Source organism: Pararge aegeria, chromosome 7, assembly GCF_905163445.1.
Source record: "Pararge aegeria chromosome 7, ilParAegt1.1, whole genome shotgun sequence".
Taxonomy (NCBI): Eukaryota; Metazoa; Arthropoda; class Insecta; order Lepidoptera; family Nymphalidae; genus Pararge; species Pararge aegeria.
The window spans coordinates 5231986-5254017 of NC_053186.1; the positions used below are offsets into that span (position 1 = coordinate 5231986).

Here is a 22032-nt window from a genome sequence, read left to right on the forward strand (position 1 = left end):
GCTGTATATCTTGTTTTACAGATAGTAACAAAACTTTCAGCCCCTCGGCCCATTGTAGGGCCCTTGCTACTGACTCCAGGAAGGGTCATTTCCTCGAACCACTCTCACTTACTCTTTTGACTTCGTCGGACCTCTGTATGACTCTCCTTACTCAATGACAAAAGTGTGTTAATTTATGCAACGTGTAAATGAAAACCGAAATATTACTTCACAAGCTTTAGAGTTATATTATTTACTAAAACCTAAAAAAAAAAAAGAATAACAAAACTCGAAATAATTATTAATTTTACTTTTACATTTTCACATAATATATAGTTAATTAATGAGTCATTGCATAATATTTATGCTGTTTAAAAATAAATAGCTGGATTTAAAATAATAAGAATCATTTAATGTTGCATATCGTGTCCATTTTCACTCATTTTTTATTTAGGCATTGTTCATTCATATTTTGAGCTTTTTTTATGTTACATATAATCCGGTAACTATTAACCATAAATCAAACTTATCGATCTTCGATAGTTAAAGTGTCTGAGTCACCATGCTATGTGTGCCAATGGCCTGCGTTGACACGGAACGGTTTTCTTCTACGTTATGTAAATAACATCTCGCAAAATATTACTCATTATTGTTTTACTCATAATGCAGGTTTGGGTGGGGCTCTAACTTAATTAAAGAGAAATTTATCTACTTGATAAAAATAAAAAGGGATTGGGATAAGTATCTTTATATCTATTTCATGGCACCTTAATACGGAATTTATATCCATTTGAAGTCAAGTCAAGTCAAATATTTCTTTATACAAATAGGCACATAAATGTCACTTTTGACGCGTACTGTACAAAAAAATATGTGCATACATAGAAGTGAGGTGACGACGATAACTACATTCGTAAACTTAAAACTAAAGCTACGAGGGTTCCAAACGCGCCGGTCTAATAAGAAGCCCATAAGTAACTTAGCTGGGCGTTACTTTGTTATCAGCATCCACATTGTTATTTAAAACCATGCTTAGAGCAATAATTCACACTCAAGCTTTTATATCGTTATCGAAGTCCGTTATACTATAAAAAGACTTTTCTTAGATAGAGCTTACGTTTCATATGAGTACAAACTTTGTGTTTTTGAAGAGATCATCAACAACCTGTAGTTTATTGTAAAATTGTGTACAATTTCCTTTAAATGAATTACTTATTTTATATTGCACTGCATTTTTGATTCTGATGTTCAAATTATTGAAGTCACATTTTCTATTAAATTTAGATTTAGGAAACCTGCGTGCCTGAGACGTTGCCATAACGTTCTCAAAGGTGTACTAAATTTACCAATCCGCTGCACTGGGACAGCGTTGTGGTCTTCAGCCTAAACCCTTCTACTTATGGGAGGAGCCCTGTGCGCTGTAGTGTGCTGGTAATGTGGCAATAATGATGATTAGGTTCAAAAGAAGAAGTAACCAAACTTAATCAATTTTTGTATAAAATTGCGATCATTGACTCCTAATAACATTAATATTTTACTAAAATATTACCTATTCGTAATATTTTAGTAAAATATCAATCATGATGATTCCTAGAAATAATAAATAATAATAATAAATCAGTTATTTTTTTTAGTTTTTACAGTTTTAACAAGATTGCAAGTTTGGAACCTTCTTTTAGATGTAGTAGTACTACACCTGTATCAAAAGACTCCGCTCTTCCATAAGAATATCCGTTATATGCGTAAAATATGTAAGTTGCATTTTAAAACCAATTTAGGTACACTGAAATTTAGGTAAATTAACATAATGTGTATGCGTGTGCGTGTGTGTGAGTGTGTGAGTGTGTGTGTGCTTGTGTGTGTGTGTGTGTGTAATGAGAAATCTTCTTACGCCTGTAGAACCCCTTTGTTTCTGGGGACGCCATAAAATGTCTGCATACATAAAGATAGATTAATTGTTGTTGTTGTTACGGCGTATAACTATACTGTATAGTTTATTAGACACCGTTTTTATTTTGTCCTCTACGGTTAGAAGCTATATTGTCAGTGATTACATCTTCCTTAATGAAATTTTTCTCTCTTCAAGGCTTTATAGTGCAAATATTTTTCATTGCAAAAGTTTTTATTGGACGGCGCTATTCACTTAACTCCAGGAGCCACGCCTAGCCTGTTTGCTGGCTCTCTATTTATGCGAAAATAGCAGATAAACCAAAATAATAATGGCGTAAATTATGTCGTCTTTAAATCAATCCTTGAACAGAGTAAAATAACATAGTGGATGATATGAGCGATATAAGAATCAAATGACTCATCTGCTGCATGAGAAAAAACTTTTAAACGGCAAATAATAATACAAAATAACCGGCTAAGTGAGTGTCGGGCCACGCGCTGTGTATGGTTCTGTAGGTGCCTGTCACTATTTTATATATTTAATAATATTTTCAGACCTTACATCCATTTATAAATAATCATATAAAATTAAAATTAAAATAATTTTGAATTGCATTACTTTAAAAAAACCTATAAGCTATGATAGTTCCTACGTTATTTGGCATATGTTCTATTTAGAGAGCACTGAGAACAACATCACACATGCATGCCCACCTAGTGCTGCATAAATGAACGAGCAAATTTTGTATATACATAAATTATCTCGTACATTTAGGAAACGGCTGTAACAATTGAATAGAGTTACAGCAAGCGTAGATATTTATGTGCGCATAACGTATAGGTATAAAAAAGATGGCAGGTTGTATAAAATAAAAAGTGAACCCAATTAAAATATGATTTACGCACTACAATATAAAATTAACAAAAAAAAAATGGCGCTATTTCCAAAAACCAACTTTGCTTACGAGCTGCAAAGTCGATGTATTGACATCTCATTATTTGCGTATATGTCTTGTGATATTGACACCTCTGGAAAAATCACAAGATATATTGATGTCGACAGCACGACCTCCCCGAAAACATCGAGTTGCATGAAATTAAATTTTTTTAGAGATATTGCTAAAAAATGCTAATTATTGTAACGTTTACTCAAATCTCTATCATCTATATTTATATCAGACTATGAATTTTGACGATGAATTTCGTGCCACCTAAATATGGTCATATATCGAAAGGCCAACAAAACATATACAAAATAAATTGGTGTGTTCGCAGACCACTCACACGGCACTTGATTTTTACTTATACAGATATATATTATAGATTATTGATTTGCAATTCATTTAATTTATTGTAATTTTTCTTAAACAACGCTATGAATTAAATCAGTAAATGAAGTTGTGAAGTTAAGAAATCGCGGTAGTTGTAGGTTAAAACTTCGGTCTTCCTTTCGGGAGACCGTGGTTCATCCCAAGCACGCTCAAACTTCTGGGAGTTATGTTTGTTTTTAATTTAAATATAAATTAAACATCATTTGTTTTAACTTTGAATAAAAACATCGTGAAGAAACCTGCATGTCTGGGATATCTCCATAATAAACGCGTGTGAAGTAAATAAATGCGCACTCGGCCAGCGTCACGGACTACGGCTTAAACCTACTCATTCTAAGAGGTCATGCCTTGCAGTGGGCCGATAACGATGATGATGATGAAATGAAGTTCTATGAATTTGATGAAATGATATATACAAAGATTTTTTTTATCATTTCGGTACGGAACTATAAAAAACAATAATAGTCTCGCTTGTCTAGTCTGTAAAGGTCAACAGGACCAGTAATAACGCAAACGATGTTTTTAATTCTATATTATTAACAAAAATTTGTGTTAATTACTATTCTATACTATGTGGGCCTTCGTGTGCATTTCTACATTGTTTACGATATATGTTACCCTGGTAATTGGTATTGACGGCTTCCTATTGTGTCTAAAAAAAACTAAATCGGTCTTATTTTTACTTCGATAAAAAGTTGCAAATATCTTTTCTGTCTTTGAGTCCTTTTGAATATACCTACGTTAAGCCAGATAAGAGAAGAACATGGACAGACAGCAAAAAATATTAAGGAAGTGTATTTTATATATAGACCGTACCTTTTATTTTTAATACAAAAAAATATTGGAATTATAACTGTAAATATTAACCTCAAAGATGTATTTTGGATTTATACTAAAGTAGAGTAAAATTCAAAATTCAAAATTAACAATTCATTTATTTCAAGTAGGCCTACTTTATAAGCACATTTGAAACGTCAAGTATGTCTGTTTGTAGTGACTCTACCACCGGTTCGGAAAGCAGATTCTACGGAGAAGAGCCGGCAAGAAACTCAGTAGTTGTTCTTTTCTTTTAGGTATTGAATAGCAAACACTTTCATAAGAGTCTGTAAGTTAGGTTAGGGGTAAAGAGAAGAGCGAAAAGATTCATTAAATTCAATATTATTATCAAAGTTGCCTTTCGATCTTATACAAAGGTAAAGTAGGGCGTTAAATATAAAAATAATACATTTAATCTTAAACGCGTTGAATTCTTTATGTGCCTAGGAGTGCAATAGAAAAGACTTCAACGAGTCAAAGAATATTCATATTTCGATTTATGAATTGCTTCCATATTCCATATCCAAGGTTCCCCCACTGTTAATTTGTCATTCCGTCTGACGGTCAGAAAGCTGTATCTCGTAGAATTAGGTACAAAGTTAAAATTTCAGAGTATTTACTTGTATTGTTGCTATTAGAACAAATAATTACTTAAATAAAGCTGGGGGTCGAACTTGGTGCCCCAAAAAGGCGGCTGAAGTTCTTACTTCGGCGTATATTATTGTTTGCTTTAATTAATTAGCAAACAAATAACACTAGCCGCAAGCTTGAATAATATAAGTTTACCTAGACGTGTAAGTTTTCTCGTAAGCTATTTACTAATTTTAAATATTCACATTATTCCAAGTTATTGTGGTGCTACTACGTAAAAAATAAATTGGTTGTCTGTTTGAAGATATTTCACACACAACATATTACAGACATATAAACAAGTACATCTATCCTATTTGAAACACATACTTCACGTTGAAACTGAATGAAAAGTTTGTTTACATTTTATGACAAAAACACATTTAGGAAAAAATGGGCTATAGTCTACTTTGGTTGGTCGTCTAACGCCATCTATCAATAAACGATTAATTTATAAGGTTTCCTCAATGACATAATAGATGTCGCTATTTTATAAGTAAATCCTAATACATACTATTATTATAAGAAAGAAAGATTTGTATGTTTATTTGTTTTATTAATTATTTGTAATCGATAACCTTTGGAACTACCGAACATAAGTCATATAGGGTTTATTTAATTGCAGTATTAATAAGATTGAAACGGTGATAGCCTAGTGGGCAGGACTTCGATTTCACTTTTGGGGAGTCGAGTTCGAATCCCAGCACGCAGCCCCAGTCTAAAGCAATTAAAACGAAGTAAAACATCGTGAGGAAACCTGCATGCCTGAGAGTTCTGCATAATGTTCTCAGAAGTGTGTGCAGTCCACCAATACGCACGGGGCTAGCGTGGTGGAATACGGCCTTAATCCCTTCTCATTGTGGGAGGACCTGTGCCCTGTAGTGGGCCTGTAATGTGTTGAGATGATGATGACGAATAATAAAATTTCTGATATAATAACACAAAAAAATTAACCGCACCCGCCATTTAAGTTATTTTTTTAAAATACTTATTGGAATATTTAAAAAAACCTTAACGTCAACAACTTAGCGCTTGAGTCTAAGATGGTGGAGAGCTAATATGTTATATAGTAAACCTATACCTTCAATCGGTTGCGACGCGGCATGGCCTGGAACGCTTGGCAGCATGTCTCAGTAGGGTGATAACTAGCCATCGATTATGCGTGTGAATCATGGATTCCCGTAAAACCTCCTTCTATCCAATACCTCTCAAATAAAAACTACGAAATAATGGCGATGATTAAAAGGGTTAACATTAAACTAAAGCTACGAAAGTTTTAAACGCACTGTGTTCTAAAAAGAAGACCATATCAAAAGTATTTTTGTATCACCATCTCAAAATGTCACTTAAATTATCTCATATCCAACCGTTTATATCATGTAAATTCAAAAAATGTTTATAAGTTTATTAATAATATATAATTATAAGTAATTATAATTTTAATATAATAATAATTATAATTATAATTATAATTTTTTAATAATATATAATTATAAGTTCAAGTTTAACTCTTTACAGCTTACTTTAACATAGACTTTAACTTTTTGATATCTCCAATTTATCATCTGGTAGTTGGTTTAAAATTATATTTAATTTATTTTAAATGTAGGTTGCACTACAAGTTTCCTCTGCTATTTATTAACACTAGTTTTTATCTCTTGTTACAGGTCCTGTCCCGCTAGCTAGGAATATAAGACACTTACCCTGCATATCAAGAAGTACAGCCCAGGAAGGATTATGTATGTTCGCGATAGACTGCCTCAAAGCCAACGGGACCCATCTAGGAACATGTATAGACAGGTTCTACTTCGGTTCGTGCTGTCAAATACTCGATAAAACTACATTACCACAGATAATCGGTAATAACATAGAAGATAACTCAATAGACAGCGCAAACTTCGTCCATCCGTTAACCGAAGATAAAGTTCATAGCACTGTTAGTAAAATACCTGAAGCTGTATACCCAAATAAACAACAAAATGAAAATAATAAAGTTAAACCTATTAATAATAATAAGACAACGAGTAAATTGGGTAGTAAACCAGTCACAGAAGCAGTTAGTCCGCAAACGTCTACAGAAAAAACAGTGACAGTTGAACAACGAACAGAACCAAATACGATGGGAACTAAATTAGATAAACAAACAACGCTTAGTAATAAAATAGTATACGATAATCCTAAAGAAGTAACTGTGCCCGTTACTTCTGTAAAAGATACCTTAACAACAGTAAAACAAAATGAAGTTACAGAAATGCCCATCAAACTATTTACTTTCCAAACGGTATCTAATGATATTGAAAATATATCAACCGAACGAACAGAACCTCCAAAGCAAAGTTCAGAAACAACAAAAACTATTGAACAAGTTACAACAGATAAACCAGTGAAAACTACAAGAAAGCCAATCAAACCAACTTATAAGCCCAGACCTACTTACAGACCAAGTAATTTCACTCGACCAACTTATATTAGTAATAAACCTAGACCTACAAAACCAATAATACCATTAAACACAACAAGGAAACCTCCATACAGACTACCTCCAAAAAGACCATCTACGAAAAAGCCTTTACCAGTACCTCCAAGATTAAATATAACTGTTTTACCACAGTCCACGAGTACCAGACCAGTTTTCACAAGACCATCCGTCTCAACTATTACTTATATTAATACAACATCGTCTGTTGATGAAAAACCTTTATCTATTACAATTACAACAACATTACAACCCAGTACAACCACAGTATCTACAACAACAACAACAACAACAACAACACAAATGCCAACCACAACAGAAAGAGTTACTGAAAGAGTGACTGAAACAACCGAGAATATTGTCACAGAGACATCGCTTCCAATGTCATCATATTCAACAGAAACGGTGACTGAAAAAGAACAAACAGTTACTGTTAAAGATAATTTACCAACAACAGTAAAAGATAAAGTAACAACAACAGAAAATATTATAACAACCACAGATACACCAACGGAAACAGTACCAACTGCTGAACCGTTAAAAGAAATTATAACAGAGAAAGATGTCTTGCAAGAATTAGTAACTGAAAGCGTAACTATGCAAGATGACTTCACGGAAAAAGAGACTCTAAAACCTGTAACTGAAGTTGAGGTTCCTGAAACAGCAAAACCTTCGTCTTCTACAGATTTTCCTCCATTCGTAACGTGGACGAATGCTGTTGAAGTGTCTAAAGTTCCAGTCACTACTACACCTACACCAGAAGGTTAGTTATTCTTATTCTTTCTTTAAATTGTATTTCTGGGTAGTGCTTGATTACCACTTCACTTAATTATTTTACCCTGTTTCTCATCACTTACTTAATGCCCAATTTATTCATTGCATTGGTATTCGAAGCGAGATATAAATTGAAGCATTAACAAAATAATGCCACAATCACATTTTCTAACCAACGCGACTATGCAATTCTACGCTATTTTTAAGACTATTTATAGGCCACAAGGCACACAACACACCCTGTAATTGTGGTTTTAATTGTACTATGCTTTGCATATAAAGTTTAAGTCGAACAAACGTTTGCGCATTTTAAATATTAGTATGGATTAGGCCCGGGAGGTTTATTGGCTGACTTTCAGTAACAACAATATGTAGAGTTACTGCCTTGGAATTTTAATTATTTTATCCGTTCTTCCGTGGTTAACAGAGGTTTTTTTTATAGTATTACCCAATGAAGTAATTAAATAATTAATTAATTAGTTTGAACTCAAGATCTCTGCCTCCTATAGCCCCGGGCTCGTACCCAGGCCCTCCCACTTATTAGAACACACCACTGCGCCAGTGAGGTTTCATAATCGTATTTTGTTTGCGTCTACTTGCATGATAAAAATACCTTTTTCACATTTAAATTCACAGCATTACTTAAGACGAGGAGGGTCAAAAAACTCCTAATTATAGCAGCATAAAATACCAGAAATACAGATAGTATCTCGAATTGTTAAGTGTTAGACACTGTTTTGCCGCGTTTAACAATTCTATCATGAACGTACTCGTATTTTAAATACATAATAGGCTCTTCAAGTACATATTAGTGTCCTAGCTAGTTTAGCGGATAACCTAACCATGCGGTTACGTATCAAGAGTTTAATTCTCAGGTTTGGCAAAAATGTTTAGATAGATAGATAAAGTCTTTATTCATCATCATCATCATCATCAGCCATTTTTTTCTATTTTTTTCTAACTTTTCCTATTTTCGGCCTTCCTCATCGATGCCTGCCACTTTTCGGAGGTCGTCGCTCCATCTAGTTGGGGGGCGTCCGACACTCCGCTTACCGACACGCGGTCTCCACTCGAGGACCTTTCGACTCCAACGTCCATCGGTCCTCCGACAAACGTGACCAGCCCACTGCCACTTCAGTATCCTAACATCTCAGTTACTTTAGTTCTTTGGCGAATCACTTCGTTACGGATCTTATCCCTCAAAGAAATACCAAGCATAGCTCTTTCCATAGCACGCTGAGCGACTTGAAGTTTGTGAATTAGCCTCGCTGTCAGTGTTAACGTTTCGGCACCGTAAGTCATGACCGGCAGGAAGTCTTTATTGCACAAATTAAAAGTGAAAACAAGAAATAACAAAAGCAATATATAAAATGCGCAAAGGCGGTCTTATCGCTCTAAGCGATTTCCTCGAGACAACCCTTTATGGTAGAGAATTAAGTTAGGGAAAACGGAGTAGTGCAGTATATAGCCTAGTCAGTAAGTCTTATATTGGTTTTAAGCAATAAGAACCTTGGTTCCGTGTTGTGAAGGCAGGTTAGAATACAGTCGTCATCACCCCTAATATTCCGGATAAGAACGGACAGCAGTGTCCTGCGTGCTACTACTACCGTCTACTGCGATCACCCATCCGTTTACACTGCACGATGGTTATGAGCAAACCCGTTGAGACATGTATTTAGTCCAGCAGTGGATTGTTATACGTTTTGATTGATGAACTAATTAAATATCACTTGCTTTAACGGTAAAGGAAAGGCATGTCGGGTCCACGAATCCGACTTGGCCACCGTCGTGGACTACGGCTTTTTATTCAGAGAGGAGACCTGTGCTCTGTAGTGGACCGGTAATGAGTTGATAATCATGGTGATAATGACATGTTGGATCTCGATGTGTACAAACTGTCATCTTCAAACCGGAGTTAGAATATTGGTATTTTCCTTTCCCGTGCTTTGGCGAGCACATTAAGCGGTCTGCCCCAGCCCTAAAACTCTCGCCGCATAATATTAAGGAGGAGTCCTCGGACCAGCTGTGGCCTGTGGGATATTAATTGAAAGGCTAAGATGAATGTTTTCAAAATATGTTTAAAAATTTAAACCTTTAAAGAATTAAGAATTTTCATTTCGGTTTCATTTAATTCATAAAATAATTTATCTTTCGGTTGAATAATAAATCAGATTTATGGTAATAATGATACTGAACATTTATTGGTTATCAAAATAATCGATTATGCGAAAATCGAAAGTTATTTTTTCAATCATTCAAAGTCAAAACTTTCCAAGTACACAGAATACATATCTAAGCTTTCCTTTATTTTTAAGAAAGCACCTATCGCTCCCTCTCACTAGGGAGAAATTCCGATAAGTTTTACTACCAAGGTAAGTAAATAATTGCCGTATAGGTCATCTAAAACTCCTGTTTTCGACTGAGAGAACTATTATTATACTATTGGTAAAGAATTTAGAGAATTTAGCTAAACTCTTTTGAGCTAATAAAAACGCTGATGAGTTAAAATCTGTTACACGAAAAAACTGTTCTGAGTTCGCTTGTATTTTATTCCTTGATTAACAAATCTTGCGAATATACTTAACCGCTCATGATAAATCGCAAACCGTTCTAGCACTTAGATAAACATCCAGGCCAGATAATAAATACATTTCAACACCAGTGGAATAACCAGTCATTGATCTTGGCGTGGGTGATATAAAAACAAAAAAAGGCTGTTAATCTCGGCGTCTCCACAGTCTATATCATGTAGGATAATTGATAGGTATGCGTATATCTTGAGGAAATCGGAGTTCTCAGAATTAATATCTAATGGGGTTGATAAACGGGGCCATCAACGACGCGACGGATTGCACGTGTAAGCTCAAATACTATCTCTATAACTACATCGCAGGCGATTTCGGAGATCGCATGCAATCTGGAATTTTTCTACCGTAAGTCCTACTCAAGTTGCTTGCTATACCGTTTACATATCGTCCGTTCATTTATTGCGAATTTAACTGCTGCAAGCTACTGGTGAAAGCCATACCTTCATTAAGACGAGTTTCTACCTTGGGCATATGAATCATAGTTTTCGATCGCAGCAACCGGTTGCACGTGTGTGGACGCCAGTTGCGAAGGGGTGGATCGTCAAGATCTGGGTGCAATCAATCGTTGCCTTAAATTTCTTGAAATTTGGGACCTAAAAGGGGTTCAAGGGGACAATCGTTTATTTTAAATATTTAAATATCAACATCGCTGGCGATTTTGGGGATAGCCTGCACTCCGAAACGTTTGCGCGCATATCGTTCTTTAAAATATTGCACTTAGCGCGAACTATTAGCACAAGTTACTGTCGCGAAATTAATGTTTCATGCTAGCTACTAGCCTACGTTACTAACTCGAGCCAGTGGACAAGTTACTAGGGCATTCATCTTGTACAAGCTTTCTGTGATACCATATTCTGGTCTATATAATGAGTTATAACGATGGATCACAGCGGGCGATTACATGATACTCATGCAATTGTTTGTGTGAGTATCATGTGTGTTTAGTGTTGCAGTTTAAAGCGATAGATTGCTGCGATCTTAGTGCAATTGATCGCTGCTAAGGATTGCCTGTGAATGTGGCCCTTAAGTATAGACTTGTAAATAATGTACTCTTTATTGCAAACTAACTCGTTATACTCAAATGCGGTTTTATTGTTTAAGCAATCTCTTTGAAGAAACCCTTGCACTTAGCTAAGTGTAACAAAATACAATTTTGGGTTTTTTAGATAGCGCGCAATACCAGTTTGATTAGCCGGGATAAGAGCAATTCTGGGAGCACATTACCGTGCAAAATGTCGCCACGATCGGTTTATCTATGTATTTTACCCATACAATCAATATTAAATCATATAATCCGAATTAAATATCGTACATGTGTTGCTTTCGGACATAAGATAGATGCATTATATCCAGCAAAAGCACAAGCGTAGGGTAAAGATAATCTTTGTTACCTATAGCTGAATAGCTGATAGCTTGCATTTTGGAATACATTTTTCCCAGAAATTTAATGGTTCCCGCGGAGTTTAAAAAAAAATCGTAAATACGTGGACGAAGTCGCGGGCAAGAGCTAGTAAAGAATTAACTCATAAAAAATCTCGTTTATTGGTATAAATAATAATCAAGAAAGTTTCTGCTTTTGATCTTAAAAACGCTATTCCGTTAATAAATCACTTTCACTTCACATTAAAGTTTTAATCGATCACGAATCATGAATTGAATTCCAACGAGGAGACAATAAAAATAAACGCTAAAACTTAATTGGTTTTATGAAACCGACTCTTTATTATTTAACTTTAACCCTTAGTATGAGGTTGAACATCTCGTAAACGTCCGTGGTTTTCGAATATCGAATCCATTATACTTCAGTGGAAATTTGAGTCAAACTATATTAGTGCATCTACAATTATCGCCTCTAACAGAACAAATACGCATAACAATTACCTTATATTGTATCGCTGTAATGGATTGTATTAGATTTTTTTAACTGCATCATCACTTACCACCTGGTGGGATTGCAGTCAAGTGTTAACTTGTACTAGAATAAAAAAGTATTTCAGTTTTAATGGTATTTTAGGAATTCGTTTTTATAACTATCCAGTCTTATAAAGTATGCAATTCATACTATCGCTTGTGGAAAGTGAGCAGAATTTCACCTAAACAAAAACATAATACATTGACCTGGCTCTCCTCGTGCTCGACCCAGTTACGTGATGGGAGTGCGTAGTTTAAACGATTTTCAGTTTAGCAAGCCACGCTATTAAAATTACACTTTCCTCTATTCTATTAGACTGTATGAATGGCTTCTACTTTTATTTTTTTATATCTATTAGCGTTAAGTTTGACGTGCGTTGAATTCGATGTTTTATATTAAGTCCGAAGACAGTCAGGCGGTCGGTCATAAAAAAAATGCCAAAACAAAAACAATGTCATAGTCTGTCGTCAAGTTTGAAGAAAACTTATTCTACAGGCTGATTTTGTATCTCAGTTAAAGTAAGTAGTGCAAACTACTTAAGGCGATTGGTTCGCTTAACCTTGTACAAATACGTTTGTTATAAATATTGTGTGATTTCGCATCACCGACTGAGGTTCCACTTTAGTTATTCCATTTTTTGAGTTCACTTCTGTCAGGAGTCTCTATGTCTGCCTCGTTTTTTTTACCCCCGGAAATAAATTTTAGCACCACTCCTGAGACCAGCTCAAAATATTAACAGGTTAGTCTGCTACCATCTTGGACTGCGTCGTCACTTACAAGGTGAGGTTGCAGTGGGCTAACTTGTAGTATCATAAAAAAAATCTCATAAGTATCCTATATTACCTGCATTTTTAACTAAAAATACAAATTTTACAGATGTCTGGTCACCAATAACGCCGCCAGAAGGATGGATTTTGATCTCAACGGTGCAACCGAAACCAGACACGACAACTTCGACAACGGAACAGGCAACAATAACCACCCAATCTACAACAACAACAACGACGACCACAACCACGGAAATGCCAACGACAATTGTTGAAACTTCACCAGTAGTTGAAACAACTAAAATTACAACAACAGTTTTGGCGGAACAGCAAACAACAATTTCTACAACTTCGACACAAACTTCACCAATAACAGACGCACCCATGCCAGAGTTCACAGTAAATGTGACACTGTCGCCTACCGTTCCTACTTCAACAACAAGTATTGGATTGACAACGTTCAGTTCGATTTCATCTGCCAATGTGACTGAGGCTTCTAATAAAACTGAAAGTTCTACTGACGGATGGACTGGAATCGGTAAGGTTACTTAAGTGGTTTATAATACCGTTGTGTTGTATTAAACTTTATAAATGGAATAAATAACAACAACTAAAAACAGTTCATGAACAACAGGTTACATAGATAAATAAATACTACGTAATTATTACTTCGTACGATGGGAAAAGTTTATTTCTATTTTTATTCTTTTAAATCACTACGTCAGTGCTTAAATGTTACCTTTTTAATGATATCTTGACCATACAGTTGACCCAAAGAGATTAGATTACAACTCTGTGGTCTCCTTTTGTATACCTTTTACCTTACCTTACCTTATTTTTATATTAATCTGTATATTTTTTTTTGTACAACTAAGCAACAAACATATATAGATATCATCTATTCATTGATATAAAAAAATTAAAAATCAACGTTTCGAATTAAAGGAGCTGACAATGTTCGACATTAAAAAAATTCAATTTCATCAAGTACGGTGCTTGTGTCCCTCATAGTTAACAAAAATATAAACAAACACACATACTATTGTTATTATTAGGGGAACTGTGTAAAGACGTTGATTTTCCACTAACTATCATCTGCTTGGTCAAATCTAACGAACCATGGTCAAACGATTCTAAGAACACTTAATTGTACACCATATAGAAAGCATACATAAAAACTCAATTGATAGAAAGAAAATACAGTAAATACACTTGAAAAAAATCTCTTGCTTTAATAATATTAGTTAGTATTGTACTCAGCGAAATCGGTTTTATGTTTTCAGAAGATCAAACAACTCAATCTGCAAACGAAACATCCACGGAACCTCCAACAACAGTGTCTACATCCACTGTTTCTACAACAACAGAGTCCTACAACATGTCCAATTATAAAGAAGGTATGTATTTTTTTTCCGTTTTCTCAAACAGTGCAGTTTAAATTTCGAATTAAGCAAGTTATAATACATATTAATTATAATATTATTGTCTGTCAATAACCAATAAATCCGAGAATAAATAACTAAGAGTGTGAGATTTTCTCTAGAAAATAGAAAAAAGAATAGAAAATAAAAGATAGAAAATCTCTTCACTACAACTTAACGCGATCGGATAACCGATCGCGTGAAAGTTAGCCACCATTTATATCGTATGAACGAGCGCCATCTAGTGACAGACCTGTTTCTCATCATTGTAATTACATGGCGCCCTTTCGATACCATACAAATCGTAGTTAACTTTCTTTTAGTTTAATAATTTTATTAACTTCGTGTCCCAAAAATTGGTCCTTACGTCTGGTGACCCAAGAGCTGGCGCTTATTTAGCCCAACGGCTAAGTCTAGCAATTCAAAGGGGCAATAGCGCCAGCATTTTGGCTACCATGCCCATAAGTTAACAGTTAGGCGGCTTATATTTATTGCAATTATTAATTTGTTTGTAATTATTATTTCCCTACAAAAATATATTTTTCGTTGTTATATTAATTAAGAATAAAGATAAGCAAACGTATTTAGAAAATCTCACATTTCGCACTCAGTGGCGCATTTGGTACCCTCGTAGCTTTAGTTTGTAGCCAACGACGTTCAACTAATAATTTAGTTTAACCAAATATGAATGAACACTTTATAGGTCGTAAATGAGTGGGCTAATCAACGTATTCGCGACTTATTATGAATACCATCTATACCTACCCTTATAGGTATATAAAGTTGGTGTATAATATCTCTTACTAAGGTAGTCCTTTAAATTACATTTTTACTTATGTATAAATAATGATAAAACCTTAGTCCTTTTTTTGTCGTTAAAAATCGATTTACGACTTTTTAGACTTGCATTCCTATTGATACTTTAGGGTTCCTTACCGTATAATGAAACAATTTAGCCCTTGTATTGTGATAATTATAATCGTTCATGTATCTGAAATTTGCATTAAGGGTGAACTCAAAAAACTACCAAGCGTTTGAAAACTTACTCGTCCTTCAACAACATTTAATTCCATATATAATATATAATTCATACGATACCAATTTTGATCGCATAGTCTACCTTCAAAGGTCGGTTTAAAAAATAACTTTAAGACGTTAAATCTGTAGAGTACAACACTTTATTTTCCTTAATTTCAAACCTTATCACCACTTTTCTCTGTTGAATGATTGCAAGAGAGTCTCTCTTGCAATCATTCAACAGAGAAAAGTGGGTCCAAAGCAAAATGTCTTGATGACTCTTTGTATAATCTTCGAACTACTTTTCAAAGTCCTATGGAGACTGCTTCAGCCATTCCAAGATTAACCTAGACAAAGAACCAGACAGACTGTCATGGTTGGTTGCCTAGTTGTTCGTTTGTCTGCTTATCTATCTTGTAAAAAAATAACCAATAAACATATGTTTGGATAATGCTATTGTTTTGATAAAATCATAATTATACATATAGCTTAATATGAGGCAGTTTCTTCAAAATCATAAATAAACACTCCTATTATATTAATTTGTAAATATGTATAGGTACGGAACCTATCCACGGGAGCGAATTCGCCAATTGGTTTTTCTGTCAATCAACAGTAAACATTCCGAGATAAAAAACGATGTGATAAAAACGAGTAGGTACTTGTTCTTAGAAATAGATTTCTATCTTTCAATTTAAGCAGGTCGCATATCTCTCAGCACGCATCCATAAACTGTACTATATAGAGTACATATCTAATTATTTTTGCCCTCTACTCTACTCTGCCTCCTCTGCTTTCTACTCTTGTCCTTATCGCACATTATGTGGGGTCGGAGCAACATATCTTCTTCAAACATGAAGACAGTTTTTGTTGTTGTTTGGATGTTGCACGAGTTGTGTTTGCTCTTGTCCGGACTAACAAGGGGTGCAATGGATTCATTGTTGGATTCATGTATGTGGTGATGTGGTGGGTTTCCTTATTCTCCTATAATATCTACTTGCCTGATTAAATTTGGAAAATTCGAGCAGTGCTCGGCAGTTATGCATATGTATTTAATGGACAAATATTTTGCAGTTAGTGGTTAACCGCACCATTAAACCACAAATATTAGATAATCATTTATAATGGTCACGGTCGGAATGAATCACGTAATTCAGTTGCTGGAATGGGTAAAAAAATAAAATGGTTGTAAGTCTATACTTACATACCTACCTACTATGCGAATAATATGTTTGTTTGTATTCCTTGCTGTTGTCGTTCAGATCACAGTAGCTGATAACCACATAACGGGATGTTCAGCTCCAGGACTCGACAACACCGGAGGGATAAAGGCAGCCATCATCCCTAGGTAATCCTATGTTCACCTTGTAGGCTTCGGACCTCGACTTAGGTTGATTTTTGGTCAGTTTGGGTTTGTCGGACTGGGCTTTAGTCCGTAGGTCATTTTGGATAAAACCAACGTTTGGTTAACAAATCGCCTCGCTTTCGCTAGCGAAAACGCTGAGCAGAGGAAATTTTTCCATTTTAATTTTTCCCTGTCAATTTCCAATACTCCTCAATATATGACTTGTGCTAAGGTATTTTAAGAAGCGTTATCGTAATGCAGCTTGATACCCCCAAATTCCAGCCTTTGGTCTTTTCTGCCGTATAGCTTTAAATCTTGGGGTAATGCCGTTCCGAGTTAACTGACATATAATTTTCCAGCGTTGACATCGACAAATCCGCTCCAAAGAAAAAACAACCTTCATCCTTTTTTGTTCAAATTAAAGTTCTTTTCATACCGAGTCGGTATATGTGATATTTTGCGTATTCTCCTTTCGAATGTAATTTGAATATTTCCGCACATGTTTGGAAAATTCAGTTTAATCGCGTGATAAACTACCATTGTTTTACCAACTGATAAAAGAAATCATCAACTCAAGTGGGAGTCAGACTCGCGAACTGAGGGTTCCGCACGTTGAAAGGAATCGTCCAATTAATTATTTACTTAGGACCTTGTTTAAATAATTCTGACACCTCAGTTCTGACTGTCTGTCTGTCGTATGTTGCTAGTTTTTAACCTATGTTCGGCTCAACAATACTGCACGCTTGTTTTCAAATCACTATGCTAGTTAGAGACATTGAGGTGTGAAGTTGTAACAGAAATCTCTTTTTTACCATTTTGGTACCGTACCCTAAAACAAAATACGGTAGGTAAGTATTGAAAAACCGGCATTAAACACCCGGTGCAATTTGTAACTCAAATCGCAATCGGCTACTAGTATCTTGTACATGCAAATGGAGATTCGATCGCGACTGTTGAATTACAATCGCCACAGTCAGGTCAAAGAACTACCTAGCCCCTGATATGTATTGTATAATTGTATAAACCACAGGCTCCCTGTATACACAACAATAAAAAATAACCTCGCTCGTTCAACAATGTACAAACAAAGAGTTTGTCTCGCTCGCGATGCTATCACACGGCCAAGGCGCAAGGACGTGTTCCTGAACGTTTATTATTAAATTCATTATATTTATATTTATGTGAAGTGTTTGACGTTTAAAAATTAAAAATATTTTTGATAATAGTAATTGTTGTTCACTTGGTTTTTTTACATTTTAATAAAACATTGATGTTTAAAAAACGGTTGGAGTGAGTTATAATTTGAGTGCCATAAACCAGTTAAATCGTGTGATAAAGCTTTTTTGATTAAAGTTGCCATAAAATCTAGGAGTGTAATAAATAATGATGCAGTTTATTAAAAATAAATAGAACTACTTTTTATAGTGATATCAGTACTTACAATGAGTAGCCAGATACGGCATTGTGATAATAAAATAATGTAGTGTTTGTAACCTCATTGGTGATAGTGAGCATGGAGGTTTAGCTGAAAGGTTTCATATTACTAAAAAAAAAAACATAATCTGTAGGGGTACTCTTACTTATAAAATTCTAAAGTTTGTTTGTATTTTTTAACGCGCTAATATCAACAACTTATGGTCCGATTCAAATTATTTTAACGTACGTCGGTTTAGTTATAAAGGTATAAAAATAGGGTATCCAATATCATGCTACGATTTAGAACAACCACAAGTAAAATCACAGATTACAGCTATTAGCTAGTTTAGAACTAATGGTGGTAAACAAAGAAGTTTAGTAGGTAACATATCTCTACCAATCTATAGATGCAAACGTGTGTATGTTTGTTTATTTGTTTTTTACCTATGCTCGGCTCAATCACTGTACCGATTTGATGAAAGGCACACACGTGCATCTTGATGGTTTAGGTTTAAAGACATTTATTCCCATAAAAAGACCTAAGTCACTTACATAGGAAACTTAGTTTTCTATAATAAATTAATACACTTCGCCATTAGGCTAAACTAAATTCAATTTTACTATTATCTACTCATTCTATGTATTCGTCTTTAAATTTATTGGTATTACTTAATATATAAGAAGCTAATTTAGTTTTGAATACATTGAATGAGTTGACATTTTTTATAAGTATAGGTATTTTATTATAAAATTTGGCGCCTTCAAAGGTAAGGGATTTGTTACCATAATTTGTTCTTGTTCTAGGGCATTCATGGGCATTTATCATCATCATGTTACCTATGCTATACTTCACAGTTAAACCAATCTTGGTGATGTTTTGCTAGTGATAGCTTGTATCCTATAGTGAGGCTATAGGATACTTTTTATCCTCGGTAAACGGTTCCTGAGGGATTTAAAAAAAAAAACAAAAACATCGCAGTCGAATTGCTGGGCAAAAGCTAGTCTCATTGTTAAAGAGCTCTAAACTTGGTAACACGTTGACAAAAACATACGTAAAATACGCATTGATTGTAAAATCAGTATGAATAGCTCCTTTGAGGGAAAAACCCACATTTATGTTTGAACAAGTGTTTAGTAGCTCTACATTTAAAATAAAATGAAGTGTTGTTTTGACACCTTAATTTTGAACAAAAAGGTGCATTGCCCCTTTAGCGACATAAAATGTATCGTTTTGGTTATTTCGCGAGTGTCAGTTTTATTATTCGAAAAGAAATTGTACTGCAAAAAGCTTTAATTGACTCGTTTTTATCTCTTTTCATCGCGGAAAAGTATTCCCTGTTTCTAAAGATTGAGTGGTAATTTTAGACTGCCAAAATTTTGTCGTAAATTTGTAAATTAATAAATTCAAAAGTGATTTTGCTTTTTATTAGAAAAACTTTATGGTTGCAAAGGAGATCATATATTTTAATGAATAGGTATTAAAATGTTGTAACATAAATACATAACTTTCCAGCTTATAATAAACGACTGTAATTAAAATAAAATGTGTAAGTGACCATTTTATGTAATGCAGTGATAAAGGAAGTTTAATAATTCGACTATATTCGTACCTTGGTATGTCTTCGGACTTTCAAGTGTCGTACCTTGAACAAATAACAAGTATATTCCGAAATTGGCTAAGGTACTACTTTGGAGCTTCCATAGAGAAAGATTGAGTATCGCGGTGCCTTGGGTAATTTTTTTACATCGATCTATAATCGTCTGTCGTACCTTGTACCTACTAATTTGGTACCTTCTATAGCTATTTTTGTACTTTAGACTGTTGTGGTATCTTTGACTATTTTCATACCTAGCACGATTATCGTAACTTATTTTCAATCTAACCTACTTTTAGAACAGATTTTATAAGTGACAAACTTTTTATGTAATATGAACAAAATACTTTTAAGCGATTATCACCATAAGTCTAATGTTTAATACCATAAGTGATCAAAAACTTTTTAGTGTTAAAAACTTCTTTGGTTTTGTGACAATGATCATAAACTCGACGCTAATGTTACTGGCAGTCTGTGGTAGGCGAATGTGGCCACAAGCGAGGATCGTCGGCGGCGCCATGTCAGGATTCGGCCAGTGGCCTTGGCAGATATCCTTGAGGCAGTTCAGGACCTCCACCTACCTTCACAAGTGCGGGGCCGCTTTGCTGAACGAAAACTGGGCAATCACCGCTGCACATTGCGTGGAAAGGTGAGTCTGATAAAATTTTTGCAGGGCGAAACCTTGGGATGAATATTCATAATTGTTTGACAGAAAACCTCAATACCTCAAATATTTTTTTAACCAGGGTATTGATAATTAGGACCACATAAGCCTTATTACATAGCAGTTGGAAATTTTAGGTTGGTTCCGAAATTTAAAAACGTGGGACTTTTATAGTCTTTCTTCCAATTACCATTTTACCTCTTTTGAGGTAATCGTAACAAAAAAGTATCGTCACTCTAAAATCCACTTAACTCAAACTCCGAAGCATTCCAAATTACTCCTGCCGGAGATCGAATCCGGGACCCCACTCAGCTCCAAAATGGCAGACTACATACTTTTTAACAACTCAATATGGGTATGGGCATCAAATGAAAGGCCTTGACTACTAGAATAATGTACACTACTATATTGAAAGTCGACGGATAACGGCCGTCGAAATAATAACATAAAGACAAACACTTTAACATTATTAATTTGTGTTTAGATGGGAATAAGGAAACTTTATAATAAATCTTAATTATTAAGGAAAACGTATTTAATTGCGGTCTGTTGGTTACATCTCGATATGCAACATTGACCTTTTTCAAGTACGAATAAAACCTGATGACTGATTATAACACGGTTGTGTGGACAGAGTAGAAAAATTAACCTCTACTTTCAGGGTTCCTGACTTTTTCTATGAAGTCCAATCGCGTTAAGAAAATAGTAAGATTTCAATGCAACTGTATAAGGTCATCATCATTATCGAAATATTCGAACCCGCTGGCCAAGTGCAGAGTGGTAGACCTCACACGCCGTTGAGGCGTTTTCTCACGATGTTTTCCTTCAGTGAGAGAGCTCGTCCGAGGAAGAACTATCGCCATGCTTATTTGTGCCGCTAAGTAGCATTGTTGCAATGCTGTGTTTCGGTATAAAGGGCGTGGTTGCTAGGGTAATTACAAGCATATGAGTCCTAAAACCTACGCCTCAGGTTAATCGCGGTCACGGGGGTTCGGACTAAACAATAATTAGTCCAAAAGTCCACCAACAGTCAAGGGTAAACCTGTAGTGCAATAAAAAGAACGGGTGTCCTTATGTTAACATGCGTTAGAAATTATATTTCTTTGGCGTAACAAGATAACAATCTTTTAAAAAAAAATATCTTACGCCTTATTCTACGTTTGTAGAGAAAACGACACTACCAATAGAAAAAAGATATTTAATCCATTGAAAGTTTTACTATTTACGCATTATCTAATTGTCAAATTATCGGACCACCAAGTTACACTGAACATAAAATTTCAGATTTTTGTACAATTGAACCAATTAAATCACCTACCTGAGACTGCCAATTGAAAGTTTTCACTATCGAACCTTTTTTTGAAAAAACTAAAATGTCGACTATCTTAAGGGTGTCGGTTTTTTGTGACTT

At 34.8% G+C, this 22032-nt stretch overlaps 1 protein-coding gene across 1 annotated transcript in view; it reads left to right on the plus strand.

Moving 5' to 3' along the window:
- LOC120625142 (serine proteinase stubble) overlaps nucleotides 1-22032 on the plus strand; it is a 40753-nt gene that overhangs the window by 14972 nt on the left and 3749 nt on the right. The window contains exons 3-6 of the mRNA XM_039892104.1: nucleotides 6314-7885; nucleotides 13273-13701; nucleotides 14447-14560; nucleotides 20429-20606. Of these exons, the coding sequence (XP_039748038.1) occupies nucleotides 6314-7885; nucleotides 13273-13701; nucleotides 14447-14560; nucleotides 20429-20606 (2293 nt within the window). The remainder of the gene's footprint in view (nucleotides 1-6313; nucleotides 7886-13272; nucleotides 13702-14446; nucleotides 14561-20428; nucleotides 20607-22032) is intronic.